Raw genomic sequence first — 18,007 nt, 5'->3', positions numbered from 1 at the left:
ATAAAAAAGGGAAACAGAAGATTGGGAGCTTAATTCATATTCAAGTACAATTCACTTCTCTCCTTTAGAAGTAAAGTCCTTGCTTTCAGACTTTCACCTCCCCATCCAGCTATTTTAGGTGAACTAGGGTATTAATACTGAAGCATTTATGTCATGTTAAAGTGGCTTATACGTAACTAGCTAGAAGAAAAAGAAAGCACGTAGGAGCCGTTTATCTTTTAATTAGGGATATTAGCTGTTTTAAAGTAGTTAAGTGTTTGAATTTAATGCCATACATAAATGAATGTGTCTAGTAAGTGTAATAATTTTTTCAGCTTGTGTAATACCACAGTAGAGTATACCAACTGAACTCACAGTCTGTGTATCTGCCACTGACTACATTGTTTTATTCCACCTTCAGAATGAATACTTGTTTAGTATTTGCTTTTGCAATGCATTCCAGAATGCCTCACTCTGTCTTTTAAAGTGTTTGTCACTAGGAAAGTAACAGTAGGAAATATTTTCTCTTGGTTTATGTATTTATCACATTACCTACTGTACACACTTTTTTTTCCTGTAGATACAATTGGTAGTTCATCAGCAAATCATGTTCAATGGAATAAAGGCCGTGAAGTTTTCACTGCTGAGCAACCTTCCCAGAGTGTACTGTGAGGACAATCAAGCTTAATTAGATTCAATTTTATAAAATCACTGCCATCTGGATTGCTGCTTTAATGACTCTTTTAAATGAAATTTAGGAACCAAGTCAGTTTAATTAGGTAATGTTTATTTTACATAGAACAATCTCCAAAGAATATTTAAAAAACAATCTAAATACTGATTTTATTGCATTTATTTTCTTACAAAAAAAGACAGACAGGCACAATTTATGTATTCAAATACTTCAAACTGAACAGCAACTGTTCACTGTTCAGATTCCCCAATACCACTCCAAAGGCTGTGAAAGTAGAAAATGTCATTTTACAGGAGGCAGTAGTGCATTTAGGAATGAATCACAAAATATTTTTGTACAGTAAGAAGTTATTGTCACTTTATAATTACCTATAAAAATTTTTGAATTGCACAATAAGTTTGCTTTACAATTGACAACTGCCAGAAAAATAGGCTTAGTACGTAACTAAATATTTGCTCAAACTATGCCTTAGAAACAAATTAGGATTTCTTTTGGTATATGACATGCTTAAAGTCTAGTAAGAACTATATTATGTATCTGAGGTCATTTAGAAATGTTTTAATAGGAAGAGGTTTATATATTCAACTAAAATCAATTTCTGCCTACCTTAAAATCCATACAACCACAACAGCTGAGTGTCCTAAACAATATTTTGATTTGAAAGTACCAACACCAATGAAATCTGAAACTGTTTAAATTAATCTGTTTCATCATCAATGCTGAAAAGGCACTGTGTACATTCCTCTGAACATTTGGTGTTTTAGGGATTTTTTATTTTAAAGTTAAAAAGCCTCCAATGACAAAACTTCAAGCAAATGTTTAAGAGCTAAAAAATACTGAATAGAACTCTCACTGATGGATGCAGTCCATGATATCTGATGAAGACACTCATTTTCCATAGAACTTCTTATTCAACAAGAATATGAGCAAATTCACATTTACTTTAGCTTTGTCGAACATCCTCATTACAGCCACACCTTCATACTGCATCTGAAGCAAATCCTGTAGTCAGAAATAAAATTATTAGTCTCTGTAGACCCCATACCTGACAGCAACAAGATGGGGTCATTTTCATCATGTGATGACCATCTCAAACTCCGGGTCCTTCACAATTTAAACAATTACAAGCAATTATTGGATAGATGTAGAAACCATTACATGTCCTCTAGATCCCGTATTGTAGACTGTCAGGAACAGCAAACCAGAAGAAAAACTATTTTCTGTGTGTTTTCATTTTCTCTTGGTATTTGCTGCGTGCCGCTGAACTAATGTGGTATTTAGGTTCAGGCAGTTGCCCTAACAAACGTTAACCCAGGTCGGTGTCCAGCATCCTAGGGAAGTTGTATGGTTATTCCGCACAGGTTCTGCTGCTCTGTGCTGATTGGATAGCTCATGAATAGGTATAAAAAAAAAAAAGTCTGAAATAATTTATACTTAGAAGAAATGCAACTGTGACTATGTAGCAAAGTAACAAAATTCAAACTCTACCTGGAAATGGAGCTGCACTTTTTCCATCTCAACCCCCAAAAATTTTGCTTTGATTTCAAAGTCGCCCACTTCTTCTCCAGGTGTGATATCAAACATCACATTCTTAAACCTCGAAACAAAAAGAAGGGTAATTGACTATGTATGCTGTGCAGTTTTATATAGACCAGAGACAGTTTTGGGGAAAAAGCCTGCAGAACACAAAACCAACTTTGACTGTAAGCAGCGTAAATGGTGTCAAATGGACCACTCCATCTCTGCTGCAATGTCTTCTTGGAGACTTTCTGGTGTTTTTGATATGGTATATTCCATACTGTGTATGGAATATAAAGCTCTCAAGTCTTTTATATTGGAAAAAAAGTGGGCTGTGGGAAGTTCTGGAAACAAAGATGGCCAAGTGTCCACAGCATAGGAACAGGGCAGACAGACTTTCGTTCTGCCATGCCTGAGTATCTCCTCGCAGGTGCGTATGTGTTCTTCCCTGGTTTCAGTTTGCCTCATGTGGCTTCCTCTGCCTGATGAACGCACTTGGAAAAAAATTGCAACCTGGAAAACTTTTTTCCATGAAAAAGATGGATGGAAGGGTACAGAGGGTGCAATTTTTTTTTTTTTTCTTCACGACAGCAGCCTCAATATGGATAGATACAAAAGGGATGTTAAACCACCCCATCCGTTCACCTTGCCATAGCGAGGAAGTGCAGAAAAGCAGGTGTTTACTCAGTTATATGAAAGCGATTGGTCAGTAAACGAAAAAAAGAACTGCTTAACAAGTCAGTCATTGGCAGTGGGTACGCTGTTGGACTTGCACTGGTTCCATCTCAGCTAATGCCAAAAGAGGCTCATTCAAATATTTTCCCAAGACAATCATATAGCAAGGTACAAGGGAAAAAAAATGAATTGACAGTTAGGCTTTATCATTCTTCTGAAAGAAGAAGTCTGAGGTAATTTTAGGTGTGGCACAGGAAATCGCAAAGATTCTTTTAAGAAAAGCCAGGCCCCTTAGGCAGCTGTTGATTAGAAAATGCTCTGAATTGTTTTATACCACACTTACTGGTTGGTTTGAAGATCTTCAATTTCTAGGATGACACCTTTTTCATGCAGTCTTGCAGCTGTGTACTTTAATGAGGCCTGCTTCAGTTTTTTGCTTCCCTTCACCTCCTCTTTTCCATCTAGTTTAATTGACCTCCTTGAATTTCTGAGAAGAGAACAAGAAAAATAGCTTTTGATTTATCTACCAGGTCTTTTATACTTCTAAATATGTCTAGAAGACTAGTTGCTTTCCTTTACTCTTTCCTTCTTGAACTCCTATTAATAAAAAGAATTAACATTCAGAAATTTAATTAGTGGGATTTTTCGCACACAGCAAGTAGTCATTTTGGCAGTGATTTTGAATCAAGATTTTTTTAGGGCTTGTTCAAACTCTATTGTGAACCCTGATCAAAAAGAGTCCACCATCATTTCAAAATAGCAATTTGTAAGCATACAGTGACATAGGTATTAAATAAGATTGGCCATTAAGAGTTCGTTTTTCGATCAATGAGGTATGCACTGGAAAAGCTCCTGTTCATGTCAGTAAAATGTTTTCATTTTGACACTTCAGTGGCACTGGCAGGGAAGCTTGATTTTGAGTAACTGCATCATACTTGAACAGTAAAATTCTTTAGCCATTTATTTCCCCCCTTTCCACTCTAAAGGCCCAGTGCTTTTAGTGAAGGAAGAAAATCAACAATTACTTCCCAAAGCTGCATGACTTCAAAGCATGCTAATGGATCTGCAAAGTAGCACCAATTAAATCTGTTGAAAACACATATACATCTGAGGCCTCTTTATGTAAGGCAGCTTTAAATAATTGCAAGACTTTACTGTCCTGGTTTTGACTCAGCTCACAGTGACAATTCGCATGGACTTTTAATCCATGGAATGTCTGTCTGTTGTAGTCGAAACTTTCCAGTACAGAGTAACAGCTGCTCGCCCTCCTGATAAAACACACTGAAATATTAAAAGACAAGAAGATTCAACTCACTTTCTTGTTAAGTTGTCTAAACATGTTTTTATATAGGTGTTGTAGTAATTAATTTGTTCTTCATAAAATGCTGTCTTGGAGTTAAGTGCGTTCAAAGTCTGCTGGAGTTTCACCAGTTCAGCTTTTCGATGATGTCTGTATCTTCTTTGATTCCGGATATCCTAAACACATTAATATAATTAGGTTATTAATTTGATATTTTTAAAAGTCTTAGGTTATTACCATTCAAATCTGTAATTACACAACCTGACTTAATTATTGGAGGAAAGCATGAGCTGTCATGTCAGCTCTCACACGCACAGTAGCTGTAGTGAGCGCTACAGTTCACATGACTGTACAGAGGACAACAATCAGGTTGCTACTCACGTATACAAGTGGTGGTACCTTAAACTCTGCTATGGTGCCCAGGGCAGGGCAGACTCAGAAGTCATAAGGAAAATATCATCTTCATGCTATAAATGGAAGCCTTCTCACAGATAGTTGGCTGGTGAGAGGCCTAAGAAATGAGAGTTTGGGCATCTACTAGGCAGGAACGAGCTACTGCTGAACTACAGCTTGGGTTGAAGGTATTGGTTGAGTTGAGGTAGTTGAAAGTGAAAGCATCTGGGCTAGTAGATAGGAAATAAGAAGAGAACGGGGCACTGAATATACATGTAGAATGGTTTTGTCAAGTAGAAGCGTGTGCAGACACCTGAACTGAGTGGGGATTTACAATGGCATTTCAAAGTAGGTGCAACGTGACATAATGATATTAGAGACTTATCTCACATCAGTAATTTACTCACATATTCAAATATATTTGCAACTTTAAAAAATTATGTATTTATAATAAGTAAATCACTCGTGAGCTATGAGTAATTTACTTATGAGTAATTAAAGATAATCCAATATTGCTCATGAGTAATTAAAGATAATCCAATATACGAAGATTCTTACAGCCAGTGTTGGGCGTGGATTTGGAACAGGATTTGCCAATTTGTGCACATCGGGCCAGGTGCTTTATCAGCCCCAGGACAGGCACCGCATTGGCCCACTGTTCTCCTTGTGTCCTGCCCAACCAGTGCAGGTCAGTGTTAATACCAAGCAGAGAATGTTTTGGGGTTTTTTTTAAGTCTTTTTAAACCTTACTAGGTGTTTCAATTAATAATTAATGTAGTCTGATGGGTAGTTCTGACTCATTTTAAAGGATAAAAAGCTATACTGAAGCACATTGTGCTGGAGAAGTTAAAACAGCATCAGTATCAAATCTGGATAACAAAGTCTACAAGTGTATGTTATTCAGTTCAGGCAGTTATGCATTAGAGTATGGTCTTTCACTTATTTTGTCAATAAAGAAAGAATATTTGTTTCCTATGTAGATACTTCAGTGATTTAGCATAGCATTCTCTGGAAAATGTGTATTATACATGTCTAGCTGGAATGGATTTAAGCTAGACGCCTGAAAAACAAATATACAGGAAAGTGTGCTCCATTTACCTTAGCTATCTCATTTATAATTTCTTGGTACTTAGTTGCTGAAGAGACTAGTCCTGCTTGTTCCAATGTCCGGAGATTTCTCTGAATTTTCCTTTTCTTTTGTTCTATAGGTAGCTGCCCATCTTCAAAAATAGACTTACTGGGCTTCATTTTCTCTGGAGTTTTGGAATCTAAGATGGCACGTTTTTCTACAAGTTTCAAGTGCACAGATTCCTAGGTTAAAAAAAAAAAAAATAATCCAGAAAGTTATTTTCCAGCTCATGATAACATTTTAGTATTTAAGTACATTGAATTTTCAAAGGAGATTATAAAGAATCAAGGTGCAGGCTTTATTTATATCCTTTTACCACATGATCTGAAAGTGCTCCATTTACTCTGCCTTTTGACATACCTTAAATAACTAAGCACAACATCTAGAAGTGTATTTCAATTAATCAAAATGTGTCTAAAAATCACCCAGATGACTCAACGACTTCACTTAGTTGTGGGAAGACTGTGCAGGTCTCACAGGTGTCCCCTACATACGCACACACTGAAGAAAGTTAAAATATGCACATTATTGAGCCTCAGCTTTGTGTGTCAGGATCTACAGGGAAGTCTTCAACTGGGAGCTCTTCCCACTCAATTCCCATGCCAAGGATAGCAGTCCTTCCCCAGGCAGAGGTTTGCTTGTAGTGCTTAAGCAAATAAACTAAGTGTCAGGGAACTTGAGTTAAGATACTCAAGTTCATGAGAAAAAAAAAAAAATCTAGCAGAAGGATTCACCTCAGGCTATTTGATTGGAGTATAAAATAGGAGAGAAAAGACCCTTTTTTCAAAAAATGTAAAGAAAAAAATATTCTAGTTGGGCTAGTTGACAGCAAGACTTCACTTTTCTTTTCCTCTGAATCTGTTACCAATTATAGAGTAAAAGAAAACTTGCAAGTCTCACATTTTGAAGGCTCTAGATGTGGATATTCTAAAAAACAGCAACAATGATTTCATTGTTATAAAGCAGTGGAGAAAGCTGTCGGAGATCTGTTAAAGCTTTCAAATAGCTGTAATAAATATGCACTTTCTTCCCTATTCAGGCACAGTATAGCACTTACCTGTTGTGAAGTGGCTGGTGTTTCTAATATTTCTAAGAGCGTATCCCCTGGCTGCGTTCGTATCACATCCACAATAAGTCTTTTGGTCCTTTAAAAAAGTGTATTTATAGATATTACAAAACCATTGTCACTGGGTCACTTGTGCATTTCATTTCTTCAACAGTAAAACTAGCGAGCTCCCCATTTATTAAGGTTTCTTGGTAATGTTTACATTTGCTGGCTTTTTATGTTTCAGAGCTTCCATTAATAATGTTGAACATCTGGCTTCTACACAGGTCTGAATAGAGAAACACATGCATACTTTCCCCCCTTTTATTTGAGAAAACAGTTAACCAACTAGCACAGTAAAACAAGTACTTTTAACATAGTAAAAATCAAAGAAACCACTCACATGTGGATTTTAATTATGACCATGACAAAACAGCAGATAGGAATGTAATCTTTGCAAAGCCTGAGCTATGCTTGGTTCCATTAAGGGTCATATTTACTGAAAAAAGTAGAAATATACTCAAAACTGCTGAACTTGTAAAGGAATTTTACACCCAGCTCAGGGTATTTACACACACCACTTAAGGGCGGATATTTCTCTAGCGGCAGCAGACAAGGAGCATTTCCGTGCTAAAAAAGGGAAGCTGCTACACCCCGATATGTAAACCAGTTCTTTTTTTGGTAAGAATTTATCTCGTTCCTGCTGCCTCTTCATCCATAATGCTTCCACGAACATCCTGCTACAGAATTCTGTTAATTTAGAGGACACTATTACAAATAAGATATAGCTCGTTATTCTTAAAAATGGACAGAAACTCGAAGATGTGGCTTAAGTTTCCCAGGAAAAGGTCTAAATATGATCAAGGCTCCTGTGATTAAAACCTCGTGACTTGGTTTAAAATGATAGTTTGCCTACGTACACAGTTGGGGTTTTTGTTGGCGTTTTCAGGAACTAGACGTTCTCATAAAAATGCAATGAAACGGGACAAGAGATTTTCTCATATACAGGCACCATTATCCCAAACCACTGAGTATTTGAGTGTGATCCAAGTTTCCACGGAAGGGGCAGGAAGGTAGGAATGACCGACAGCACAGGCAGGCCCGCAGCACTGCATGAAGGGAAGCACTGAAGCACTCCTAACTCCATGTTAGGAGGCAACCTGCTAAACCTCCTGGAAGCTAGCTTGCCCATCCAGAGCTGCTGTTAACTGCACCGAGTGCTTCTAGCACATCCAACAGCTTTCTGAAGGACAGCTGTTAAATGTATATTCCCTTCATAAACTCTCCTGGATTCCCCTCCAGTTTGCCAGGAAAAAAAAACAAACCTGAAACAAAACCAGAGAGATTTCCTAAAGTTGGTTCGCTTGGGTACATCAATGCATTGCTTTCTCTGACACAACCTTCATCAGTCTTTGGTGGTCACCACCACAGTCTACATGGACATACATGGGCCAACGTTACTGTTCAATGCATGTCCTTAGCAACAGGTGCCAATATGGCCGATAAGACACAAGGCGTATTTCCAGTTCCTCTCCCCATGTACCAAACCAGCTCAGCTCTGGTGTTTTCCAGGAACGCCCCACTTGGGGCTGGATGCCTCCCTCTTCACCTGCCACTTGGCTGGCGGCACTTGCGCACTCAAACCATGCAGACCGGGCACCTTACATAGAGCCCTCTAAACAAGGGTACCAGCAAATCTTAGGATTCTCTGCAGAAGCTGGAATACCAAGTGACCAACACTGTTTTGATTTGACATTGTCATTGCAGTCCCTTTAGTTTAGATCTCGTATTCTATTTGATAACGAGTTACAGGAAAACCTTCAAGTGCAAGGTCCCGCACCTGGGGAGGAAGAATGCTAGGCACCAGTATAGGTTAGGGGCGGACCCGCTGGGAAGTAGTTCTGAGGAGAAGGATCTGGGGGTTGTGGTAGACAGTAAATTATCCATGGCCCAGCAATGTGCCCTTGCTGCCAAAAAGGCCAATGGAATCCTGGGCTGCATAGGGAAGAGTGTGGCCAGTAGGTCGAGGGAGGTCATTCTCCCCCTCTACTCTGCACTGGTGAGGCCACAACTGGAATACTGTGTCCAGTTTTGGGCTCCCCAGTTCAAGAGGGACAGGGAACTGCTGGAGCGAGTCCAGCGAAGAGCAACTAAGGTGATTAAGGGCTTGGAGCATCTGCCTTATGAGGAAAGGCTGAGAGAGCTGGGACTCTTTAGCCTGGAGAAGAGAAGGCTGAGGGGAGACCTTATTATGGCATACAAGTATCTAAAGGGTGGGTTGAAGGAGGATGGAGCCAGGCTCTTTTCAATGGTTCCAAGTAACAGGACGAGGGGTAATGGGCACAAGTTGGAACACAGGAAGTTCCGTTCAAATACACGGAAACAGTTCTTTACAGTGAGGGTGACAGAGCACTGGCACAGGCTGCCCAGGGAGGTTGTGGAGTCCCCTTCCCTGGAGATTTTCAAGACCCGCCTGGATGCAGTCCTGAGTAATGTGCTCTGGGCAATCCTGCTTTAGCAGGGGAGTTGGACTAGATGATCTCTAGAGGTCCCTTCCAACTCTGAAAATTCTGTGATTCTGTATTCTTGGTTAAGATTCAGGTCAAATATACACAATTACAGTGGAATACATTAGGATAAGTAGTAGTAATAGTTTTCTTGCACTTAAAATCAGACTTTCTTCCAGACTTTAAGCAGTCATTTATGGCTTTTATAGAAATTGCACTACTTACTACAGTCATTATAGCTAAGAACTTTCTTCAGAAGTAAAACTTCACATGTTACCTAATAAATTCAGTTTACTGGTTCTTGATTTGGAAAAAAAAATAGTAACAGATTAGAGTTGAATTACAGCCTGTATCTACACTCCTGTTGCTTGCAAAGGGGTAAAATCCTTGTGCTGTATTTCCCTTTAAAGTGACCTTCTAACATTCACACTTGTGGGGTAAAAATAAGCGTAGTAACAGAGGAGAACAGCATCCTATTCCCCTCCTTGTTCAGGAAGAACCAGGATTTTAATAAGCCAACCCTTCTTCTGGACAGCTTGAAGTAACTTCAAAAGAGGGGTGCCAATACTTTGATACTAAGTGCTTTTACAAAAGTATTTTTGAATATAAAGTAACCTACACCCTAGGGTATCCTCATAGCCATTTCTTAATTTTCTTCCCCTGGATAAAAGCACGCACTACTCCTTCTGAAGTGACAGTCACATCCTGTTCAAACCTTGGACGGCAGTAGGTCAAGGAAGTGTTTTTCTTTGAGGGGGAGGAGAGGACAGCGTGACACTGTCCATCCCTTACAAGAGTAGACTGCTTTTCTTTGCTGCTTTTTCAAGGCTCTGGTGTTTTAAAGCAGAACGCTTTTACAACTTCATGGGAAAGCACTTATTACTAGGTTAGATACCAATCCAGTCATGGTCCAAAACGCGAGTGGCAGTATGTTTATCTTTCTGTAAGCTTTCTGGAAGAATTGACAGTTTGACTTTTGCAAAAGTTTGAGTAGGACTGGACACAAACTGGGTTTTGAAAACTGAGTGCATTCAGTGACTCAAACACGCACTTAGGCATGGCAGCAGTGTGGAAGTAACTTTTTTTTTTTAAACAAACAAAAAGCATCACCAGAATATAGGTTTTGAGCAAAACTTACTTTATCATCAGGCTTTTGAGATCCTGATCTTCACCTTCTCGTAACTCATATTTGCTTGTTAAAGACAGCGAAATCTCTGTTTTCGCAAGTTGATTCAGTGTGCTTTCCCTGTTGGGGTCATTGGGATCAACAGCTCCTTCCCCTGTAAGGAAACATCTTTTACTTTGAGTTTGCCAACTTTCCCATGATTCAATGCACGAAGTGAACAAGAACTTAGATAAATCACTGTAAGCCATCAGAAATATTAAGTTCATTGAATAGCACGCCTATTCCCACCATTTAGAAGCGGTCTTTTTTGGACATTGAACAATCAAAGCCAGAAGCCAGCAATTTGTAAGCCCGGTTAGAATATTTTGGAAACATAACCAATCCTTGTTTTTCAAGCTACTGGCGTGCAAGAGATTCATGTCTTCTTCTCAAAGAAGAATACAAAGTTTAATATCTTTTGTATTAACGTGCTTTGATAGTGAAAAATGAAAGAGTAGCAGCTATGTTAACAGGCTGTTTACTTGGAAGCTGGTATTATCTGTGACATCCTAGCTACTTTGTAAACACTTCACATCTTACTACAATTTAGGCAAATTAAATATGAGTCACATTTATTTCTCACAACTTTCTAATAAAGTTGTGTTATTTTTAAAACTTCATTTTTATAATTTTATAATTAAGTTTCAAAATAAATGTCTGTTTTCAGAATTCTCCTTGTACTTTTTGTAAGTTTCTAGCCAACACTAGCAAATCTTAAGATCAGGTTATTAAAAATGACTTGTTTTCTGCCTGCAATTAGAGCATAACTGGATCATTCTGCTCAAAAAATTATTAATGTTTGGATTTTGAACCACATCATTGGTCTTTGGCGTGAACATTGCCGTTAGAAGAAGATTCAGCTATGAAGAGTGATGTTACAGAGTTGTTCAGGAAAGAATTATACAGTAAATGAAGAAGCTGTCACTATGAGAGCATTTAAATGAAGCCCCCATTTAATCGTGCCCCTAGAGTGAAGTTAACCATAAAGGTGAAGAACAGCATACCAAGGAAGGACTCTACATCAGGAACAGGTCCCAGCCCTTCCAGCAGTTCGTTCAGCAGGTCATTTGGCTCTGTGGCGATGGCATCCTGGTGTTCTAATAGTAGCTATAAACAAATGGAAATGAAGTCATCATCCAAGAAAAGCATTCCCAGTGCCTTTTTACTTTTAAAAAAATCTGGAGACTAAACACAGACCTAGTGTGATCAGGATTATGGAGGACCCAAGGCAGGGAGCGTTCTCAGTTCTGGACTATGAGTTTAGCATTGCTCTTGCTGCAAGACAGCTTGCCGTGCTCCTCCGGCAATTGTCTCTGGAGTGCCGAATATCACAGCTGAGCATAAGTTTAAGATTTGCCTTTAGGACTAACAAAGTGTTACAGAGTAAAGGGCAGTAATCCTAAACAGAGCATTTCAGTACTGCATGTTGAACTAAGCACACAAAGGAATGAAGATAGGGTTGGTCATCCATAGAAAGATACCTATTTTCTGTATACCCATTCCAGTAGCTTATAATAGCATCAGTGATGCACAATACAGCTATTTCTGAAAGGTAAGTCAGAAACCAGCTATGCAGCACCTGCAGCACAATTTTTAATAGACTTGGAAGCTGCAGGAGATTTGTGAACATATTCACGATAACTTCCATCGCACTTGGGTACGTTCTCAAAACTTTAAGCCACAAAAATACTGGTAAGCCAAGTTAATAAAGAGCATGAACAGGGCAGTAATGTTTTCTTGGAAACAGGCTTTCGCTATCCGTGAGAAAAGTAACCTCATGCTGAGTTAGATAAAGCCGGCAGCATTAGTGACCACTAGGTTCAACCCATGTCTAGTAAAGAATGCACTTGCAAGACAGAAGTTAACATTATAAGCCCATAACCATTAATTTGTTTAAAACAAGTTCCTCTCTTACATGCAGCAACTACCCCACACGGTGCATGATGTTGACTACGATACCGTGAGAACTGCTGAGAAACACTATGTGTACTGATTAAAACTCCGGCATACTTGAAGCCATGCTATACAAGCACAGAATGAAAGAGACATTCACAGGACAAATTCTTTGAGATGAGGGCAAGAGGTACATGGGGAAGCATGAAAAACACAAAGCTGATGAATCCAATAGATTCCTCATCCCAGCTACATCGTACAGAGATGTGCAACGAAAATTAAGCTTAGGCAAGTGCCACGGGAGATGATGACAGAGGGCAGATCTGAGAACTTTTTCCTGAAGCTGAGCTACATGTGACAACAGGCAAAGTGTTTATGCATCTGCTGTTATTCAGACTATTTTTTTTTTTTCTAAGCCATATGACCTGAACGGAAAGTTTAATTTACACTTGCAGGGAAGGTACAGTGGGAGAAGACAACTTGGATGAAGGCTCAGGCTCTGAGAGGAGGTTTGGTGGAAGAGGTGGCATGGGACTAGGAGGATCACCTGGTAAATACACTGCACGCAGATAACGTATGGTCTTCAGACCTAATTGCTTGCTTGTTCTAGGCAGACTAGTGTGCATAGTCGTGTTATAAAAAAATACTATCTTCTCGACCTCTTTTGTCTGGCAATTTACTTTCATTAAATGACTTTATATTTTGTAGAGTATTTTATTGGCTAATATAAAATGGAATAGTATTACTTAGTCACATTAGGATCAAATAACATATTAGACATGCAACAGAGCCACTAAAGGGAATATTTGACCAAGACTAGTGTTTAAATGTAACCACTGATCATAAACATGCATGCATAGGTCTATGCCTTAAAGAATTAGAAAAAAGAAATAGGCAGAAAGACAATCCAGCAAATATGTTTTTAGCAGACTAGGCTATTAGTTTTCACTTGAATAAAGCTAGCTTGTATTGTGGTGTAATGGGAATTGGGTATCCTACCTTTTCCATAGTGTATCTGGCATTATTTGTGGGAGGACCTTTGTGGGCTTTTTTGGGGGGTGTGTGTGCTAGGTTTTTAAGGAGTTTTTTGTTGTTGTTGTTTTTGTTTTTGTTCCCCCCCCCAGGAGAGAGGGCAGGACAGTTTGCAAGCCAGGAAACAGATAGTAATATCCCAGCTTTAGAAGGACCACGTGGTAGACGTTCAACTTACACCCTAATGAGCCATACTGCAGACTGCAGTTAATCTGTTCTTTACCCACGATAAAGAACTGGCAGGATGCCACAGCTTCAGTCCATCTAAATCAGACATTTGCATCTGCTTCCAACAAAACATATGACAGAATGCCAGAGTCACAAAACACACTGAATTTTCTTCTACTCCCAGAGTCAAAGGAGCTTCTTCAAGTTGGTCTTACTTTCTTAGCCAAGACAGGAAAGTACTTGTAAGTATAAATAAGTTAGAAATGTCAAACTAGATGAGAACAAAAAAGTTTGTCCCTTCAATCATAAAATGTTACAGTCTAATTGTTATTCAAGATGATGCTTTTACGCGGGAGCAGTCATCTGGGGAAAATAAAATCTAATACTCAAGTCCAGACCATTTCAGAGATGAACCGAAGAAATCATTTCAAAAGGAAGAAAGAACATTAAGCCTTCCCCAGAAAGTGTTTGTTGCAAGTATTTCATAATCTATACACTTTAATCTGTTGACCAGTATATTTTCATTGACTTACTGAATGGGTATTGATAATTTCCTCAATGGAGATATATATGACAGGTTTGCTAAGGGTCACCATGTCAGAGTATTCATCGATATTGAATTTCTCCTCTGGTTCAGGAACATCACATGCTGCTTGGAAAAAATTCCTAAGAGAAAATGAGAAAGATTTCAATAATTGTCCCTTATAAAATCACTTTAGTTAGCCTGTAAAAAAAAAAAAAACAAACACAAACCACACCACAATCAAGTCTTTGACATACATTATATTTCTCTTATAACTTGCAATCTACACCCAGTGTTTGAAGCAACCTTTTGGAGGCAACACATTTATACGTCAGTACAAATGATGAAGTGTTCCACCTTTCCTGGACAGCTGGTGGAAGATTGTTTTAAAGGTAAACTTTTTTCTTCTTATTCAACAAGAACTGATTACTTGGTAAATTTTATACGCTTAGAGAAGTCTGTATTTAATGCTGTAGGTGTTGTGAAAGGATTTCCACAGAAAGACTCTCCAATTTTTGGAAGGCACTTTGTATTATAAAGTGTGCTGAGAAGAAATTATTTGAAGTAGTTGCACAACATTACCACTTGGCCTGCAAATGTTTAAATAGCTGTTGCTCAGAAATTGAGCTGCTCAAAATGACAGAAGATGTAGTATTCTTTATAAATGCAAGAATCTTGAGGGGGGAAAAAACCCACAAAGTATGGTGGAAGCGTGACTTCCACACGACTAGCACATACATGAAGAGCTGAGACCTGCTTCCCAAGACAACAATGGGAGTGTCTCCAGGCTATTGACAGCTTCAAGGATGTGCACAGACAACCAAGAAACAGCAAGGTCCTCCTGTCAGAGGACCACTTTGTTTTCCAAAGTGAGAGGACCTGAACTGGAGCAGCTGCGAGAAACAGGGATTTAGATGAGCACTTTGCTGTTAAGGCAGATGCATGTTTCAGGCTTAGAGGACCTTTAAAGTCGGTATTAGAGGAAGAAAAAAAAAAAAGGGCTGGGATTCCTCGGTTTGGAGAGGAAAAGCTGAGGGATGCAATCAAGTTGTACAAAATCACAGTGTTGCATAAGATAGGTACAGAATTCATTCATCAAATCCCACAATAATGGGACAAGGGGGAATGCAGTGACACTAAGAGGAAAATACTAATTTCAAGTAAATGAAAGGAAGCACTATTTTGACCGATGTGTAGCAAAATTCTGAATACTGCTACAGGAGGAGGCTATGGAGGCAGATGATCTCAAAGGTTTAAGAAGGACAGGGACAAATTCCTGCACAAGTTCGTAAGTGCACAGTAAAAGATCTAGGCAGGGCTAGTAGCTTTTAACATAGCTAGTATTGCAATTGCAGTTACTGGATGAGTACAAGGGGAACAGCAGGCTGAGAGCAACCACTATTGGTGTCTAAGGAGACTTTAAAGTACAGAGCACAGTCACCCAGAGACTCAGTTTTGTATAAAAAGTTAGCTTAATTAGAAGAGCAAGATTGTTCCTTTTGTAGTGATCAAAGGTCAGGTAGAGTAGGCTCTCTCTTTCATTAGTGTTTGTTATTTTTGCTATAATACTTTCTACCCTATTGTTTCTTCATGTTTATGCTGTGCCCTTAAATACTTCAATAAACAGAATGACTAAGTATCTTTGTGTACGTGGCTGATCTCCCATTACATGAACAGTGCATTTGCTTTCACAAAGGGCAGACGCTAAAGACAGAAGTTCTGAAAGTGAGTTTGTCACAAGACTCAACAACACTTCAAGTTAATAATAGCAATCACCCCAAAATATGGGCAATAATCCCAAAGAACTTGTGTCCTGGAGTGTAGCAAAACATGCTATTTCCTGTGACTGTGCAAGATGAAAGAATAAAATCTGTGTGGAATCTCTTGATAAAAACAAAAAATGCAACTTTTTCCTGACCAATAAGTTTTTTCCTCAGACAAAACATTCAGCTGTCCTCCCGACCCAAAGAACACATTATTTCTGCTAGATAATGAATCACCCCACGCTGTTCTCAAAATCTGTGTGTTGCAGTAAGGACGGCTTGCATCAACTCAGCCAGCAGAGATGATCAACTCTCCAAGTAATGCTCAAGCAGAGCTACAACCTGTTACCTCTGCTTCAACTTCCTCAGTAGCGAGAATGGCTCGACATTTTTAACTCTGAGCAGGGAATTCCTATAAACGAGGAGTCCACCTGCCTTACTCATCCTCAAGGAGAGCTCTTACTGTGTAGGTATTTGTGAGGGCTTTGCATACCTGAACTTCTGGTATGTCTGCGAGAGGTAAGTGTTCATAGATGACAGATGTTCACTCTCTCCTTCAAAGAGTTTGTTAGAAGCAGCGTGCTGAAGGACTTTTGCCACACAACCTAGGTTCCTCCTCTGGTCAGGGTGTATCTGGCCCCCAGCTGTCATATCGATTATATCAAAACCATCAGGAGCGACAATGGCAGGGTTCATGTAGCGATAGTACAGAAGGTTGCCGACAATCTAAAAGAAGAAATTAAGAAATCTTTCCTTTGCATGCAGTAATTACATTTTACAAAACATCAACAATCATTTTTACTTCTGAATTAGACTGTAGGAACTGGTGCCAGAAGAACCCTTAAGATATGTGTTACCTATGTGGCTCACTGAAAGAGCCTGTGGTCTTTCATAAGATGTGCCTCTTACAACACCTCTGTGAACACCAGTTATGGACATTTACAACTGCATTTCAATTTGGTGCTGGCTTTAGGTCAGCTAATGTAAGGCATTGAGGTGAACACAAAAACAAATACAACTCTTCTTTTCTCTAGATTTTGCAAGGTTCAGCTCCAGAGACTCATTCTCTGAAGTGCTACAGATATCTGCCAGCATTAAATGCATTCATTGACAACGGACGCACTGTGTCTCATGAGTCTTAAAGACTAAAGAACAGTTTTTCCAAACTGCAGTTTCTATAATGTTACAGTAAACTTGTACTGTGCAGATAGTGGCTTCAAATAATTCCTGATCTCGGGAACAGGCAGGACTCTTTTTGCAGTTTGCCTCAGCTCATGCTTAGTCATCTGGAGAATTTCCAACTTACACATTTAAAGACTTTCAGTTGGGTGCCTTATGCTCCATTTGCTATTTATTTTTTTCCTCATAAATTGAGTAATGCCTTAATCTGTATTGCTGGGGTGATGTACAGAATCACCCCATAAATGCTCCTTGTGAGGATTTCCAACGCATTATTAAAATACACAAAAGCAGAATTAATTTTTCAGCTCATGAGTTTGAAGTCCTCTAGGCACCAGAATGTATACATTTTTATATTTTTTTATTTTTTTAAATGCTGAACAGTGTCTTTTGGAAGAATAATAGGAAAGTCCTATTGTAATTCTAGAATAATTTCATTAAACACCAAAGAAAGCATCTTTATTGATGTGCAAATAGTTCCAATTTGAGAGCTGTCAGTCTCTCAGCTGGCTTAAAGGCTCATGGAGCAATTCCCCCAAACCCTCTGAAGAGGCTCCATGGCTGTGGTAGGTTAGCGACGGCCAGTGTGCCAGAACCATGCTTATCACTCACTTTACTTTTCAGTTTGTACCAATGTTGTTCCTACAACTTTTACAAGCACCTTAAATAAGTGTAATGTAATGATCTACTTGCAATTCATTTTAGACCCCTTCCTCATTGTCTTTAAATTACAATATTAGCATATTAAAAAACCAATGTGATAAAAATTGCATTAACTTCAGGTGAGAAGGAGAAAAAAAAAAAAGATAGACCACAGTGTTATCCATGAAAGGACTGCTGGTGGTAAGGACCAAAGTACAAAAGAAAATCCAGGATGATTCAGGTAAGCTCCAGCCTCCTAAGAACAGTTACTGTCCAAAAGAGGTTGAGCACTGTCTTCCATAAGAATTGCTGAGCACCCAGATTAAGATAGGCAGGTTGTGGCAACAGAGTTCCCTTCTCCTCCCCTTCCACCACCCTTTGCAACCCAAGAAGTGCCAAATT

General features: G+C 39.0%; 1 protein-coding gene across 1 annotated transcript in view; it reads right to left on the bottom strand.

The window, feature by feature from the left end:
• Nucleotides 1–754: 754 nt before the first annotated feature.
• IQGAP2 (IQ motif containing GTPase activating protein 2) overlaps nt 755–18,007 on the bottom strand; it is a gene marked incomplete at its 5' end in the record, with an annotated part of 129,635 nt that continues 112,382 nt past the window's right edge. The window contains 10 exons of the mRNA XM_082497716.1: nt 755–1,675; nt 2,162–2,270; nt 3,210–3,353; nt 4,182–4,342; nt 5,658–5,870; nt 6,746–6,833; nt 10,379–10,520; nt 11,410–11,512; nt 14,032–14,164; nt 16,278–16,510. Of these exons, the coding sequence (XP_082353842.1) occupies nt 1,562–1,675; nt 2,162–2,270; nt 3,210–3,353; nt 4,182–4,342; nt 5,658–5,870; nt 6,746–6,833; nt 10,379–10,520; nt 11,410–11,512; nt 14,032–14,164; nt 16,278–16,510 (1,440 nt within the window). The 3' untranslated portion in view covers nt 755–1,561. The remainder of the gene's footprint in view (nt 1,676–2,161; nt 2,271–3,209; nt 3,354–4,181; nt 4,343–5,657; nt 5,871–6,745; nt 6,834–10,378; nt 10,521–11,409; nt 11,513–14,031; nt 14,165–16,277; nt 16,511–18,007) is intronic.

The sequence above is a fragment of the Vanellus vanellus genome, assembly GCF_965231255.1.
Source record: "Vanellus vanellus genome assembly, chromosome: Z".
In the NCBI taxonomy this organism is placed as follows: domain Eukaryota; kingdom Metazoa; phylum Chordata; class Aves; order Charadriiformes; family Charadriidae; genus Vanellus; species Vanellus vanellus.
Note: the sequence above shows the minus strand (reverse complement) of the source record. Positions and strands in the feature narration are given on the sequence as shown.